The sequence below is a fragment of the Calypte anna genome, chromosome 2, assembly GCF_003957555.1.
Source record: "Calypte anna isolate BGI_N300 chromosome 2, bCalAnn1_v1.p, whole genome shotgun sequence".
In the NCBI taxonomy this organism is placed as follows: Eukaryota; Metazoa; Chordata; class Aves; order Apodiformes; family Trochilidae; genus Calypte; species Calypte anna.
The window spans coordinates 47,790,366-47,807,751 of NC_044245.1; the positions used below are offsets into that span (position 1 = coordinate 47,790,366).

The following is a 17,386-nucleotide window of genomic DNA, read 5'->3' on the forward strand; positions in this document are numbered from 1 at the left end:
GACCTTAAAGGTCATGTAGTTCCAACCCCCCTGCGTGGGCCTGGATGCCTTCCACTAAATCAGGTTGCTCAAGGCCCCATCCAACCTTGCTCTGAACACTTCCAGGGAGGGGGAAGCCAAAATTTTTTTGGGCAACCTGTCCCCATGTCTCACTACCCTCAAATTAAATGTTTTCTTCCTGTGAAGATACTTAAAAGACTGTGAAGGGAACTGTTTGATCTTACGTCTTCCAAAATGTTTACTGAAGGTGCAACATCCCCAAATGGAAATATTTTTGCATTTTTTTATCTAAACCTGTACTCTTGATGACATTTGTGAATAATAACAGACATCCTTGATGTCCTTACTCAAATTGTGTGTATTTGTGTAGAAATTGTAATTTATTTATCTCAGTACCACATTGCCAGACAATCTCTGTCTACATGTATTTATTCAACAGCATCTAGGTTTACCATCAGATCAAATTTTACTTTTACTTCATTCTCAGTTAGACTTACTAATTAAGCTCTTATATTCTTACCAGCATATTGAGTCAACACTGATACTCATTTAACATAATAACGCATTAAGTATATTTTGCAAAATCACATTTGGAGACTACAATTAAATCAAGAAAAAAAAATAAAGCAGCTCTTTCACTCTGTTGCTTTTTAAATTTCTTTTTCTTTTATGACATTTTGTAAAAAAACTTACTAGTAGCTTATTTAGTCTTATTATACAAAATGAGGTAGCTCTCCATGTATTTGATAGAGTAATCATGTTCTCCAGCTATTTTATACAGTCTTCAGAAGACTAAACAATACTTGACTGCAGAATGTTTGGGGTTTCTTGAGATTCAGTTCATGTCCGTTTCTTTAATTTTAAAAAATTGTTTTACCTGTACGGGCATGGTAAGAAAAAAAAAAAAAGCTAAACACTTGCTTTCATTGGGACCAGATCTCATCCATGTCCTCCAGACCATTGAATGTTCAGAGACAGTTTTGGTTTCTCTGCTCTTTCTTTTTCTAATGCCTTTCTAAATCCACAATATGAGCTACCTGCCACATGGTACTAAAATAAAACAACCACTTACCCCTCCAGATCTACAGTCTTTGGCACATTGTAGAGTACTCCAACCCTTCTGTAAAACATTTACCTGTCTCCTGTCCTCCGGGGTCACCAATAGACTGAGCTATTCCTGTTACTAAATCTAATCCTTATCTACAAATGTGGTTGAACTGAAGCTTAAGGGAAAGGTAATGCTTTTGCTGCTGGCTATTTGCCATTTTGTGAATCATTTGGGGTTTTTTTTTCCTTTTTTTTTTTTTTTTTTGTTTTTTTTCTGTGAAAATGGAAACTTTGTTCAATTTTGAGGGCAGTCCAAATGTCACTGGATGAGATGGTTCATCCCACATGCAAGTAATCTGTAAAGATTTGGTGGTTACTTGACAAAGAAGTGTGAAGTCTATTTGCAGCTACGTATAAGTCTTCAATATTAAAATTAATGGATAACACTGAGATTTAATTAGTATGCATTTATTGTGGCTAAATACAGTATAATGCTGTGTCAAATTACTTTTGAGATTGCTATCACATGAGTAGTCCTTACTGCTGACATATTGCAGGATATTTATTATCTAGCGAATGACAATCCACTTCTGAATTAATGGGGAGTGAATATGAACACCAGTAGAAGTTTTAAATAAGCATCAGCTGTAACAATTTCTCATGCAGGCTTACAGTTCTTTCTTCTCTACGACTTTGTTGAAAATCATGCAGATAAGGGTAATGTTAATACTGTTTGATGTGATGAACCATAAACAGAAGAATAACATAATGAAATTTAGCAATTTTTTTCTTTCTCTGAACGGGAAGACAACTTGCAGTGCCAGCCAATTTCTCTCATTCTTCCTTGCTTTGAAACCCTGGGATTTTTTGCTAAAAGATACTTCATTAAAAAAACGTGTGCCCCCTCAAGGACTACATGCTTTGAAGTTTATTTCCATACACACATACACAGACACCACAGTTCCGCTTCCATCCTTTTTTATTTTGACAAAATGATTTCCCTTCTGAGCTTCAGAAACAGTAACGCATGCAACAGTCTCAAAAGCAAAATGCTATGTAAGTCTAGGTGCAAGAGAAGAAGCGATGAAACTGGCAGCACTTTACTTTTGTGACATAAATATTAATTTATTTCTTTTTCTTTTTCAATACAGGTACTTCAAAAGCTAGGAAAAGCAGATGAAACAAAAGATGAACAGTTTGAGGAATATGTTCAAAATTTCAAACGGCAAGAGGTCAGTTACTTTTTCAGTTTCTTCAATTGTGTCCTAAGAAGAATGCAGTGTATTTAAACTTGCTGATTTTGAAGGTGTGTGTTACAAGGTAACAGGTAAAATGTTGTTTGGGAGGGGTATAAGATTTTGTTCTGCTGTTTTCAAATAGAAGGAACAGTTGGATTTGTGCCTGCAGAGGGCTAAGAAATTCACTCATAATAAAAGGATGTATTGCAATCATATATATACCACCATCATTCTCAAACCACTTGTGATCAATGGAGAGAGCACATTTTCAACAGCATCATTGAGAAAGAACCCAACCCCAGCTAAATACAACCTCGTAGTTGCCTTTTTACAAAGAAGAGATGTATTTCCTTGGTTTCATTTTGTGCATTGCTTTCATTGGTGATATGTAATAATACTGGTGTTATATGAGTTGAACAGGTGAATGGTTTCAGATGGCTGTGTGTTGTTGCTCTCCTTTTTGCTGCAGGGGCTCTGGTGGCAATGCTACTGAAGCACTACTGAGGAGCAGGGCTCAGTTTCTCCTCGTGTTGTAAACACAAGATGTGAAAATGAAGGTGCCCTGAAGAGTTTATAATCTACTCTCCTAAACTCTAACTTGAGTTACTCCTTGCTTTGTTGTACCGCTTTTTTTGCTCTGAGGTGATTAATTGCATTAACTACACAGTAGCTTTCTAGTGCAAATTAAAATCTACCATGAGCTGCATTCATGCCCCCAAGAGAACAGTCTTGCTATGTAAGTATGGACTGAGGTATCTGTCGTCTTTGTGAGTTGTCATCAAGAACTCCTATAGAGCAGCACTGAAGGGTGAGGAACTACCCCAAAATATTTCAGACGATGTAAAACTCAGTTCATATCAGTGTTCACAAATTCTGCTCTGAATCAGTCCTATCTACCACATGCAGTTTTGTCCTTTCCATGGAAGCACAAACTCTACATCCTGACTGCGGGGGTGCTTATTGTCTCTTTTGTATTTTATGGTCACTTAGCCTTTATTTTCTTCTCCCAGTGTAGAAGGGAGGGAGTCAATTTTCAGGAGCCACTGGACTGTGCAGATCTTTGCTCTTCCTCAGAGATGACAGTGATGGGAAGTAAAGACTGTTCCTCTGAGGATGGTTCCTCCCTCGAATTTCTTGAGGTCAGGAAGATGGTGGGATTTAATAGGTCTGAGGAAGTACTGAGAAGCTTTGAAACTCTGCAGAAATCATGTACTTTCCTTTTTCCTCCCCTTCCTTTCTTCCAAGTATGCAGGGATACCAATGGAACATTTCTTTCTTCTTGATTGTCCTGAGGTTGCTTCTGAGCCTTGCTGTCAGTATCAGCTGTTTCTGCAACTAGTGACTGTGCAATGAGAAATAAGGTGCATCTGTATCTAATGTTCTTATTGGGTACAGAAGGAGCAACTGAAGCATTCCCATAAAGAGATAGTGTTGTGAGGTATTTTTGTAGCTACAAATTCTGAAATTTGCAAAAAGGGAGATGAAAGAGAAAAAAATCTTTTTAAGTAAAATAATGTCTCAAGCATTTCTTTTTTCTGTCTTCTTCCAAGAATTTTCAGTCATTGTGATTTTCAACTGAAAGTCTTGCCATGGGCTAGGGAGGATCTTAGTATTTCTTTTTATTTCCTTAACCTTTGATGTAGAGAGAGGCAGTAATAAGCAGTCAAGGACCCTGCAGGAACTCCATGGTGCTAAATCCGGATGGAAATGTGACTTGGGGCCAGGGGAGGAATCAAGTAGGGAGGAGGAGTGCAGACAGAACTATTATAACTCTCTTGAGTAGCACATGCAGATTAGACTAGGTCCCCTGGCACACCAAATGAGAGACACCATTTATACATTTATTAATCTGATCACACTTGCCTGCTGGGTTCAGGCTCAAAAAATTCTGTTGTGCTGCAAACAAATGCTGCAAAAACACTGCTTCTGCTATGTTCACCAGTAAGAAGCATATAAATTGCTTAAATTTTCTTGAGCTTTGTTAATGCTTTGATCTACAACTAACCAGCAATGCAAAGATACAAGGCATCCTGAAGCATATGAAGCATCTGTATCACTCTGATTAATTAATGTCTTTGCAGAACTGCTGTCTTCTGGGAACATAGGCAGCCTTCTCTTCCTGCTTTACATTCAGCCCTGCTTCCAGGGTTTTTTCTGCAACTCGAGAGCCTTCAGAAAAGGAAAAATGAAATTTTAGGCATTAAAGAATAAAAAGGTGGCCTGGGTGATTGATTCTTGTGCTGAGGTCCACCAAACTGTTGATGTTGGCCATTTGGGTGGCTTGCAAGCAGAACTGCCCCTCTGAGAAGCTGTCCAGTCTTTTGCAGTTCCCTTCAGGGTTATTTGTCCCCCTGGTAGTTACTGACTGAACCAAACCATTCTATGGCAGAAGCAGTTTGAGAGAAGGTCCAAACTTTACTTTGTTTCTTGCAATCTCATTTAGCAGTGACTTGGCTGTTCCCTGGCCATCTCACCTACATACATATGGTTTTGCGGAAGACTGTCACCTCAGTTCTGTGTGTCATCCTAAATTGTTCATAGCAGTGGGTGCTACATGAGCTCTGGGGATCCTGGTAATCTGAAAGCTGTGAAAATTATCTGTTTTCCTTGTTTCTCTACATTATTCAGTCTGCAGCACTTGAGAGGTCAACTGATCTTAAGTATAGAATGATCCTTTTATTAATACCCTCCAAAGATAACAAATGAGGACTCCCAGTTCAGCTCAGGGAAAGGACAGAAAGGAAAGAGACCATAGTGCTCATTACCCAGGAAACAGCTGGAAATGTGAAAGGATATGTCCAGCATATCTCTCTGTAGGAAAAGCTCATTTAGACTCCCCAGTGATCCATTCCTGTCTCTTTCTGAATACATCTGGATAAGAGCCCCTTCTGGACTTGACAACCCAGAGTTGAATTACCCAGATGAATCACCATGGAGAAGCTGTTTCATCCCATGGCTGAAGAGAACAGAGCACAGTGGCTTTGCAGAGCCTCAGGACTTTGCCTATCAGAAGCAGTATGATGCTGCAGCTGAAACCAACAGTAAAAATATTCAGATTTTTAACAGTGAATACAGCTTTTATTCACTTTCCATTTAAGTTGTAAACTGAAAATTGCCACTCTAAATCAAAACTTGTGGAACAAACAAAACATATATAAACTCGCAAATGACACAGATTGTTGGTGTATTGCAAGAAATATCTTGAGTCTTAAATATCTCTCTCTGCAGAGCTAATTGTGGATGTGCTCGGCCTCTCAATCGACCCTGGAGCTCAGAAAGGGGGTGGAAAAGATAATTCCTGCATATTTCTCTCATCTGTGAAAATATAATCAAGTCCATCAGGAATTAACCTGAAATTTCATCTCTCTTTGTTGTTTAAGCAACTTCATCTTATGCTTTCTTTTTTCTGACAGGAAGAAAAGTAGCAATTCCTTTATCCCCTAGTATATTTTAATAACTCACAGTGCTTGCTTTATTTCTGTAAGAGATCAATATTATATTTCTATTGCCTCATTATTTTCCCATACATAGTTATGAGACTTATTTTACTGACTTGCAGTTAAAATACATCGTAGTGTTCAAAACCATCAACATTATATATTGTACATGTACACACCACTGCTACTACAGAAGCTGCAGCCTACTATGTGGTGTCAGAATAAAGCAAAATGTCAACTGCTGTTGTAGCTAATTTGGAGAATTAGGTGAAAATTAAGACCCTTTTTTTGTTCTGGTTGAATGACCAGAACTTGCTTCTGTGGACTGCTTTATTTAATGTGTGCCTCTCAGTAAGAGCTGCTTCACAAGTGTAATTATTAGACCTGAAAAGCTGCCTTACAGTTTTAGCACAACATTGTCCTAAAGTTGTTCTGTGAGATAATTAACATACACAGAAGTGTTCTTTTTCCATCAATTTCTTCAAGTTTCTTCATGACATAGAGATTCCCAAGATGGAATTTACTGCCTATATATAGGCATCAGGTGTGCCTCTTTGTGCCTCTAATAGAGGCACATGGCTTTGGCCAGAAAGGACATGAAGAAGCAGAGCTTCAAGGTTATGTTACAAGGTGAAATTCAATTCATATCCTGCAACACCTTATTTTCTCTGGGCATTATTTGTTCTCCCATACATCTGTTGGACCATCTTTAAACCTACTTCATGCCCTCCCCTTCAACCCCTTATTTAACTACTCTTGCACACAGGCTTGAAGATGGAAAATAGAATCCAGGCAATACACAAAAGGTACAAACTTTAAAATTACTCTGAATGAGAGACAGTTTCCCCTTATCTGACACCCAGATTTCCTTGACTGTCTTTGGAATCCCATACTAAACTGCAAGGGAATCTTGATACTCATTAGACTGGCTCATACTATTGGTTCAGTACAGCTCTGTCCAATAGGAGACTCTTTGCTAAGTAAAGGTTCTGCCAAATGCTGTCCCTGATAGATAGTCTGAAGTAAGCTGCACACTCAAAACCAGCCTTTATTAGCAGGAGGAAGTATCTCCAGGGATGGAGAATCCACTACTTCCCTGGGCAGCCCATTCCAATGCCTGATCAACCTCTCCATAAAGAAATTATTTCTAATATCCAACCTAAACCTCCCCCGGCACAACTTAAGACCGTGCCTTCTTGTCTTGCTGAGAGTTGCCTGGGAAAAGAGACCAACCCCCCCCTGGCTACAGCCTCCTTTCAGGGAGTTGTAGAGAGTGATGAGGTCTCCCCTGAGCCGCCTCTTCTCCAGGCTGACTCAGCTCCTTCAGCCTCTCCTCATAGGGTCTGTGCTGGAGTCCCTTCACCAGCCTGGTTGCCCTCCTTTGGACCTGCTCCAGGACCTCGATATCCTTCCTAAACTGGGGGGCCCAGAACTGGACACAGTACTCGAGGTGTGGCCTCACCAGCGCTGAGTACAGGGGCAGAATCACTTCCTTGGACCTGTTGGCCACGCTATTCCTGATCCAGGCCAGGATGCCATTGGCCTTCTTGGCCACCTGGGCACACTGCTGGCTCATGTTCAGCTTCCTGTCAATCCAGACTCCCAGGTCCCTTTCTGCCTGGCTGCTCTCAGCCACTCTGTGCCCAGCCTGGAGCTCCCCATGGAGCTGTTGTGGCCAAAGTGCAGGACCCGGCACTTGGCCGTGTTAAACCTCATCCTGTTGGAATCAGCCCAACTCTCCAGTCTGTCCAGGTCCCTCTGCAGAGCCCTCCTGCCTTCCAGCTGATCCACACTCCCCCCCAGTTTAGTGTCGTCTGCAAATTTGCTGATGATGGACTCAATCCCCTCATCTAAAGCATCAATGAAGATATTAAACAGAACTGGGCCCAACACTGATCCCTGGGGGACACCACTAGTGACCGGCCGCCAACTGGATGCAGCCCCGTTCAGCACCACTCTCTGGGCCCGGCCCTCCAGCCAGTTCCTAAACCAGCACAGGGTGCTCCTGTCGACTGTTCAGGGGGACTGTATCTGAACAGGTATCTTTTGAGGGTCAGTCCCAAAGCATGCTTCAGATACTGGATGACCACTGAGGCAAATGGAAGCAATATGATATGCAAAGTATTCTGTGGGCTGTGGAAGGAATTTCTCTGCTGATAGCACTTCATTCTGAAATGTGTGTTTAGTAATTATGTCTGAGGGACCATTTTTCCCAAACTAAGACATAGTGTACTATAAAGTCATATCTCAGCCTCATTAATTTCCAGTCACACAGAATACCCAGGAAGGTGAGGTCCTCTGTTTTATGATACAAAATTGTCTCTTCAGAACTTCCCAGATCCATTTCAACTAATTCCTCACTTCAGAGGGAGAGAGCTGATGATCCAATGTTTGGTTTTGTTATTCTGCCTACTAATTGCTCCAAATCTGAGCTGTTGTCTCATTGAGCTAGTTTTGGTTGCCCCTTGGATATAAACTACTGTGCCTCTGCAGCTTTAGCAACTGTGCTAATTGTTTTCTCCCAGGCAGTGAAGCTGAATGATCAAGTTATTTCTGAATATTTTGAAAGCAGACTGCGCTGTGTTTCTTCAAGAGCCCTTTGGGATAACTGGTCCTGATGATAGCTGACAAAACCCAGCTCTGGGATTTAACACATGGACTGGATTTGATCCAGTTCACAACAGTCCTGGACAGTTTTCCACCATTTCTATGTTAATATATCACTTATATATGTTATATATAGTTATAGATATGCAGCATAAACAGTGGCCAACTACTTGTTCAGAAATCCTAGCTTTACATCTAATATGTATAGGTTGCTTTTAGCCATAGACTTGTAGATTCTACCCTTGTAGTCTTCTCATGCCCTATATTTTCATTAAAACCATTGGTTAGGGCCCAACTTCGAGGTCATGAGTGTGCTTGTGAGAACATGTAGCAGGCAGGAAGGTAGGATCCTCGGTTGTGGTGGGAGAGGTTCAGTTGTGAGGCAAGAAGGCTGGAAATTTAAGGAAGATGCCAAGTATTTTCTGTTAAGTTCTCATCTGAAACTGAGACCATTGGTTCACTGAAAGGGTTAGTTAATTAAGCATCACTGCAGATGCTTAATCCAGTAGCTTTCTCACCTAGAAGTCACTACTAACATGAGGCGGAGCTTGGTCATTCTTACCTTTAGAGTTCATACCTTTGGGATTAGTTCAGATTTTCTGAGGAGCCTGTTTGTGATGCTGTTTACTCCAACTCATCACATTACTTAGTAACTAGAACAATGAAACCCCTATTCCTGAGCCTTTTTAGTGGCTGAACCAGAAATTTGGTGCTGTGCTGGTAGGTACTGAGTTGACAAACCCCTCTGTGTTTCCAGAGAAGGTTGTAAACCCAACATTTTTTCAAGTGGTGCACTAAACAAATAATTCGAGACCCAGGTCTCTTACAGCTTGTAGAAAGCCAGAAGCAATAAAAATTATTTCTTTTAAAAAAAGGTCCCATAAAGATATTTATAGGAACTATAAGGAGGCTGAGAAATGGTAAAATAGGGTACTCTGGTATACAAATATATTTTATACTGAATTATGAATTTGTCCCAATAGCCTCTTACTTTAATCTTTACTTAATGTTATAGTCTTTTGCCTTCACACTTCTGAGTTCCCTAAAGATCTACCAGTAAATGCTACCTAAAGTGTTTGCAAACAGAGACAGTGCTGCTTTATATTGCAGCTAATAATAACATTACAGTAAAGGATGTTTTCCAGATGATACAGAAAATGCTTTCTTTTCAGATATTTTCCTGATGCCTTAGTGATGGAATGACAAAATTCCAGTATTACACTTGAGCTGCATCTGGTTTGCATTTCTGTGGGGCAGGTTATTAATTAACCCGTGCTCTAGGTTCAGCATTGACAGTGCTTTTGACTCTTGCTAAAGTGGCATGATTTATTTGCTTCTGATATCAAGCACTCACTGTGCTGACCTTTCTTGTAAAGATGTATTGTGTTTGCATCCTATATGTGACATGATAGAAAAATCAAACTCTTCTATTCTGCCTGGAAATCTGTGAATAACTGATGGTCATCTAGTTCTAGCTTTTGTGGAGGCAAGGTGGCCTCTGATTTCTGAGTGGTAGAAACAATTTTTCTGATGCATCAGGAGGCAAATGCTGGTAAGTCACAAACCATGTCTCTGGTGGTTTTAGTCATGAATTTTTGTAGGCCTCATCAGTCTTACTGTGGCTCTCTTTGTCTGAATTCCATTGCTAAGGTATGCTTAATTATGATTCTTTGAAAAGAAAATAAAAACAAGTTTCAATAGTACTGAAAAAGTTTAATGGTGCAAAATCTGTGGCTGTAGATGTAAACATTCTGAAACAGTGAGACTCCTTATCTCACTAGGTACTCATGGTTACTCACTGGCTACATAACACTGACTACTCTAATAAGACTAGAGAGTAAAAAAGGGAATCTGACTGTGATATGGCCAGTGTGCTCCAGCTTTCAGAGTAAGAGTTTATTGTCTGGGACATTGCTGTGGAGAGCTATGTCAATTTTCCTAATGAGGGATGTCATTTTGGGTTGGTAGCATGACTCCCTTGCTCTTACGTGCAGTTCAACAGGATTGCCTGACAGGTTTTTGATCATTTGTATGTTGAGTTGGACCAGGTGAGCTGAGAGCAATGATTTCTGGTGCTGGAGTCTGGTGAGAACATGCTTGCTTTTATCAAACAACCTGACTGTGAGATGTTTGCTTTTAAGTATGCTATGGAGATTTATCTCTGCAGTTTTCTTGCATATTATGAAACTGTGACTCATTCGGCTGCCTCATGTAGAACTAATAAAAGAAATTATAAAACTATAAAGAAAGCATCAAGGCTCACTTGGGAAATCAGATTTTGGAGGAATTTAACATCTGCAACATAATACCTACTTTTCACTCTTTTTCAAGAAGTTGTGTCTTAGTTAATAAAATTGTTGACCTTAGTGAAGATACTTGGAACAGTTGTTTCAAAGCCACCAGATGCTTTCATCTGATAGACTAGAAAGGAGTCTTAAACCAGTGGTTTTTTTAAACCACCTCATCATTGTTTGCAAGGACAGAAATGCAGTATTTTCAACCTGTGAATATGAATTAGTCTGGGATGAAAGTCTATCTCCCTTCATTGACAGTGTGTTTACTTTAGCAAAATATGTAGACCAGGCTCACATTTTTCAGATGTCACAGGACTGAGGACTTCTGATGCAAATTGTTATTTCTGGTATTTCACAGAAACGTTTATTTCTGTTGCCACTGAAATGGAGAGATTTGCTCTCAAATTAAATGGGACCTGGCCCTTGCCCTTGGGTGCATTGGTGTCACACGCCATACATTAGCTAATGAGGGAAAGCTCACATGCCTGCATGCTGCTTAGGTATTTCAGAGGCTGGTGACATGATGATTACCTAGACTGAGGAAGATTCATGCCAAAATTATCCATTTTAATGAACTGTCAGAATTCAAAGCAGCACACAGAAAGACATTTGCATCATGCTTTTACTGCTTTGACTTTTACTTCTGTGTTTTCCTGAACAGTGGTTGCTTATGGCTAATGACACTAACCAGCCACAGTAGATCTTACAAGTGGTTTACAGCACCAGCTGGAAAACTGCACAGCATCAGTGTTACAAACATAGTGTTTGAGCAGTGTGTGTCCTTGACATGCCCTCTCTGGTGTTAGTGACAAAATGGCACCTGTATTGATTAATATAGGCCTTTTACTGGACATGAGGACAGGGCTCTGAACCTTCCAGCTGCAGTGTGCTGCTTATGAAACCTCAGAATTTTTCAGTTACTAAAAATTGTTATTGTAAGGCTACCTATTCAGCTGAATAATGATGAAGAATTGAGTTACCGTGAGTAAATACCTCTATCTTTCACCACAAGCTCGGGGGCCAAAGACAATATGAATTGAAAAGGTAATTTATAGACCTTCGTGTGACTTCTCAGAGTACTGGGGATCCTTCCAGAGGAGACGGACATGCATGAAAGGGGAACTTCCCTCTTTCTGTTGCATAGTTACAGATCCAAGAGTGAGAAATATTTTCCCCCAGTTCAGTCTCCTTTCCTCTGCAGCAGTGCTGTCCATTTAATGCTTTGCCCTGTGGAAAGCCAGCAACTTCTGTCACCTCTCTACTTCCCATTCTACAACACAAAGTAGAAAAAGTCAGCTTCCAAAGTGTGTTAGGATTCTATCATGTTACATAGGATGATAAAATGTGTTGTTATGATGCATTAGGTTGGTATGTTTTACTAAACAGTATTAAGATATGGATGTATATATTTTCTTAAGGGGCACAACATTAACCTGCCTCTACTTTCAGAATTTTTTGTTGTTTTGCAACTAATTAATCTTGAGGTTTAATTCACTGACAACTCAACCAGTGCCTCTCTAGCCCCTGCTTTGATATGGAACTTTGATGCTGAACTTAGGGGAGAATTTGCCTTTCCTTGTAGCATCAAATATGGTCCCAAACCAGCAACAGAGTGGAGGGCTGGGTGGTCCTGTGTTCTTGCTGTTACTCAGCAGCTTGTCACATATCTCCCTGGTGGGTCTATTCCTGTGCTCAGTATTTAGTTGATTAATAGGTTTAGGTTTAAAAAGGAGTTTTGGTTCAGATCAAATTAGTGTAAAAGCAACCTTCTTGTTCCTTGAACCCATGAAGTGGATTCAGTCTGTCCACTCAGGCATTTTTACTTTTTAAATTCTTTAATATTTCCAGGCAAATGGGTTTGGTGGCTGTAATCTGCATATTGCCATGTATGTACTAGTGAAGCAAATTAATATTTTTAGAGAACCACTGCTTGGATTTAACATGGCTGCAGGTAGATGGATTCTAAGCTCCAGATGGTCCCTTTCAACCTGAATTTCGTACAATCCTCTGTGTCTGAATACTCTGAACATCACTGCCACTGACAGCAAATCCTTTACTGACATCAGAAGTCCTTTGACTTAAGTGGAGTTAGAACAGCTTATACCAGTTGAGACGTTGCCTTCTCAAGTATTCACACATGCAGCCTTTGGGCTCTGACTTTCACATGAAAATACGAGAAAACCTTCAAAGCAGTCAGATATATTTTGCAGCTTACTTTTCCATATGGTGTCACTGTATGTGAGAAAATGTGGCTGCAAGCTGATATTCCTGAGGTTTCCAATGCTTAAATAAATATTTTGGAGGATATTGGGAACTGATGCCTGAGGAACCTGTGAAAAGTCATCAATGTATTGAAGGCATCCTGGACAACAGCTTTATAACAATAAAGTATATGTTATACTGTAACACAGATTTTATTGCAAATCATAGGAGCTGTGAAGTCCAATTTGTGATACAGTCAGAGATTAAGTAAAGCAACATGTTTTGTCTATTCTGAGTTTTTGAAGGGCTGTTGGTATGAAGTAAAGAAAGATCATTTTGATAATAGTTGCTGAAGAAACATTTGAAGATTTTACAGCAGAGGCAAGAGGCATTAACCAAGCTAAACAAAATAACTAATGGTATTGGGCTTTAGTAGTCACTTGCTTGCAAACTACTAAAATGTTACAGCACTAGGAAAACTGTTTGCAATAGTAGCAAGCTACTAATTGGGAGGGCACAGTTTTTCTGCAGGTCTATATTGTCCTCATTTGCACTATTTTGATTGTATTTCTTTGTGGTTTGGTTTAGGACATTGACTGGGATGACTTGAACTGGACACTGTCCTTAAGATATCATAGAATCGTAGAATGGCTGGGGTTAATAATGTATTAGTTGGTAAATAGAATCACAGAACAGCTAGGGATGGAAGAGACCTTAAAGGCCACCTACTTCTAACCCCCCTGCATCACATTCCTCTAGACCGGGTTGCTCAAAGCCCCATCCGACCTGGCCTGGGACACCTCCAGGGAGGGGGCAGCCACAACAATCTCTATTTCTAGATGTAACTACTTGATAAACCTGTTTTTCTTTGACTTCAATTCTTTCTTGTACATATATGATTGATAAAATAAAATAAATCGATAGAAATTTTAGCCTAGAGAGTACCCCCTGCACAGTATCTTGGCCTAGCAATCTTTTCTATGTGAATTTGTGGATGTTTACAACATGGGACATAATTCATCAGGTAGCTCCTGAAATCGCTTTTTGTTGTTGACAAAATGAATGCTTTAAGGCATATAACTAAAATGTGTTTTCACTTCCTTGTTTTTTGTGTTTGTTTTTTTCCAGGCAGAGGGTTCCAGGCTCCAGAGAGAACTAAGAGGATATTTAGCAGCCATCAAAGGTAATTTTTAAGTTTTAATATTTTAATCATATTTTCACAAAGCAAGCTTTTGTTAGAAATTTAAACAAGTGGGCTTGTTTAAGGAATTCAAAGATAAAGAAAAGTAATATTTATTTTGTTATTTATAGTCTAGATTTCTGCTTTGTATCTGGCACAGGCTCTTTAGCCTGTTGCTAGGGTTCCTGCACCTTCAATGTCATTTCATGTCTACAGCCCTGCATGCACAGCCCATCCTCTGCTGTCCTTTGTGTGCAGGACTGCTGCCCACATACTCACACTGCATGCATTTTGAGGACCCACAAAATCCTGCATCTTGTTACTCAGTTTTTGAAAATGCTACAGTACAAAATACCCCATGCAAGGCAAGGGATTGCTTGATGTCCACAGCTGTAATAGTTCATGGTATTACTGGTTGGATGATGATCTTCTCCCTCCATAGCCATGCATGCTGCTATTATGTGATTTCTCATGTATTTCTGACTGCTGCTTTTTTTTTTTTTTTCTTTTCTTTAAAGTTTAAAATTCAAATGTGATCTCTTTTGATACAGAATCACGGAATTACTGAGGCTGGAAAAGACCTCTGAGATCATCAGGTCCAGCCTCTGACCTAACACTACCACACTGGCTGGACCATGGCACTAAGTGCCAGATCCAGAGTTTCCTTAAGCACCTCCAGGAATGGTGAATACACCACTTCCCTGGGCAGTCCATTCCAATGCCTCATCACCCTCTCTGTGAGGAAGTGTTTCCTGATATCCAACCTAAAACTCCTCTGGCACAACTTCAGGCCATGCAGTCCTGTCCTGTCACTAGATGCCTGGGAGAAGAGCCCAGCCCCCACCTGACTGCCACCTCCCTTAAGGTAGTTGTAGAGGGTGAAAAGGTCCCCCCTGAGTCTCCTTCAGGCTATCTCTTTTGATGCTACATTGAAAATCTAAGCTCACTGGTCAGTGTTTAAATAGCAGATATTAAGTAAACAGCTCTTGAAATCCTACTGAACATTTGTAAATCCAACAAACTCAATTTAGCACCTATACAGAGTGTTCTTTCTCATACTGCAGTTGGAAGCCAGGTGCAGAAGGAAGGAAGTAGGAGCTGGTGAATGACATAGACTGTAATGGCTTCCTGAGATAAATATAAATGTAATAAATATATATGTGTGTATACATTTTTAACCTGGTTCCAGTACATTAGGGAAAACACTACAAACCAGTACTGACATCCCTGGAAATCACACTGTCATAATATAGCTTCAGCAGCCATAGGCAGGCAGGGAAGAAAGCTGATTTTTATGGGAATTGTGAAATGGGGAGCAAAGAAGTCTATTATTTGCAAGCAAGGAAAACCCTGTACCAGATGGAAGATATTTTGTCTTGTCAGGATTTGTACAATGTCTTTTGTTCTTAGAGGAAAGTCAGCATCGGTCATTTTTTGGGACCAACTGGCTGCTGATTTCACATTCTTATTTATCAGACATCCCTTTCCCACATCCGTTATCAGATGGATGCTCAGCAGCAGCATCATGTGGCTGTTTATTGGCCAGATGGCTTTTCTGTCATGTAGGCTTACTGTTTACATGATGATTTGATTTCTCTGCTGGTGACAACAATCCTCCTCTCAATGTTCAGTTTTCTCTCTCTCTCTCTCTCTCTCTCTTCTTTTCCTAGTACTTTGTGCATTTGTCCTTTTGCTGGTTTACTGTCTAGCAGACTACGTTTTGCACCAAGTTTTTAACTTGGCATGAAATTTTTCATTGCACAGCTTTTGCCTTTTTAGCCTTGTTTCTCTGTCCAGCATCTTTCTCTTATTGCATCCTGTGAGCCTGTATTTGAAAATTATTTGGACTGTCTTTCTTAGTGAAAATGAAAAGTGTTTGCTGAAACACTGCTAATACACTTGTGTCTTCATGTCTTCAAAAAGACCCAGTTATAAGAGCTTGCAAAAGCCTTAAAAATGCTGTTGTTCAAAAGCAACAAGATAGAAGTGGGCATTGTTGTCTCACCTTCATGCTGCAGAGTGGAAGGACAGCCTGAGATAGTATTCCACAAACACAGCTCTGGCTGGGGTTTCCCCAAAGCTGACTAATTCAGCAGTGGGAAGGGCTCTTTTAGCCTTTGAATAGCAGAAGCAGATCCAGCAACTGCCTCTGTCTTTTTTTTCTGTTCTTTGAAGGACCTTCACAGATAAAACATTTTGGGGTTGCTATGCAGAAATGTATGGGAACTGGAGTGGGATTTCTGCACCTAGAGCATGTGAGTGTTGGAGGCATGCCATCATCAGGGGCTCATTTTGCAGAAAAAAAAAAAGGTTGATTATATCACTGGAAAATAAAGTGCTTGATACCCTTTTACTCTCACAGGTGTGAGAAAAACATTGATTTTAAAGGGTTTTAGGAATTGGCAAGATAACTAACTTTAAAAGCATTTTGTGGAGCTGATGTGTTGTAAACTAGTAATAAGTTTCATTTTGCTGTATGACTTTTGGGTGAAAAGACATTGGAATCTGGAAGTACAAGATCTAGGCACAATTTAAGCAAGGAATAGTTGTTTGAGCTTTCTTATGACCCTCTATACCATCATTTTAATATACTTGACAGTTTGAGGTTTACTATCAAACTCTTAAGAATTTTAGCTGTATTCATGCTCCTCCTCATGCTTCTTAGACTTAGCTGAATCTGGATCTTTGCTGCTGGTTACTCAAGAAAAGCCATTTCATAAAGCTGTTGAACTTAAGAATGGTTTTATGTGCTATTTTATTTCACCTGCATGATAGTTAAATGTTTGCTGAGTATCAGTGGTGCTACTACTGATCCCCATAGTTGTAGTTGTCTCCTGCCTGAGTCTTCTGTCTCTTCCAGTCTCCTTGGCAACATGTATCTGGGTTCTCTACTTCATGATTTATTTTTTTAAGCTTTTGAGAGGTGTAGGTAACTCAGAAGGTTTTATGGCCAGTTGTATGGGAAACCCTAAATCACTCTCCCATTCTCTACCCTGAGCTCTGTGCAATTACCAGTGCAGATAGGGAGATACAGACCTGGATATGCAGGAAGGTGGCAAGATGGCAGAGGTGAAAAGGGATCCTACAGCATGAAAAAAGAAGCTCCATACTTTTTAGGTGGCTTAACATAGTGAGAAATAGTAACTGGTCTACAGGGAAAGAAGGGGAGCTTTTGAGGGCTGTAATCATTTTAGCTGCCTAGTTGTCAGACTGCGGCTGACGGAACTGCGCGTGTCCTCCAGAAACACAAAATCAGTCATGTAATTTCTTAGAAGCAGTAAACCTATTCATTATCTTTCTGCAAACATTTATGAAATGATTGAATTGTTGCAGTGGAAACTATAATGAGTAACAAGCAATAACAGATAGAACCTCTATGGC

At 40.0% G+C, this 17,386-nt stretch overlaps 1 protein-coding gene across 3 annotated transcripts in view; it reads left to right on the forward strand.

The window, feature by feature from the left end:
- Positions 1-17,386, forward strand: part of AMPH (amphiphysin) — a 110,331-nt gene that overhangs the window by 48,521 nt on the left and 44,424 nt on the right. For all 3 annotated transcript variants that reach the window (XM_030445070.1, XM_030445069.1, XM_030445068.1), the window contains exons 2-3: positions 2,199-2,279; positions 13,954-14,008. In XM_030445070.1, the coding sequence (XP_030300930.1) occupies positions 2,199-2,279; positions 13,954-14,008 (136 nt within the window). The remainder of the gene's footprint in view (positions 1-2,198; positions 2,280-13,953; positions 14,009-17,386) is intronic.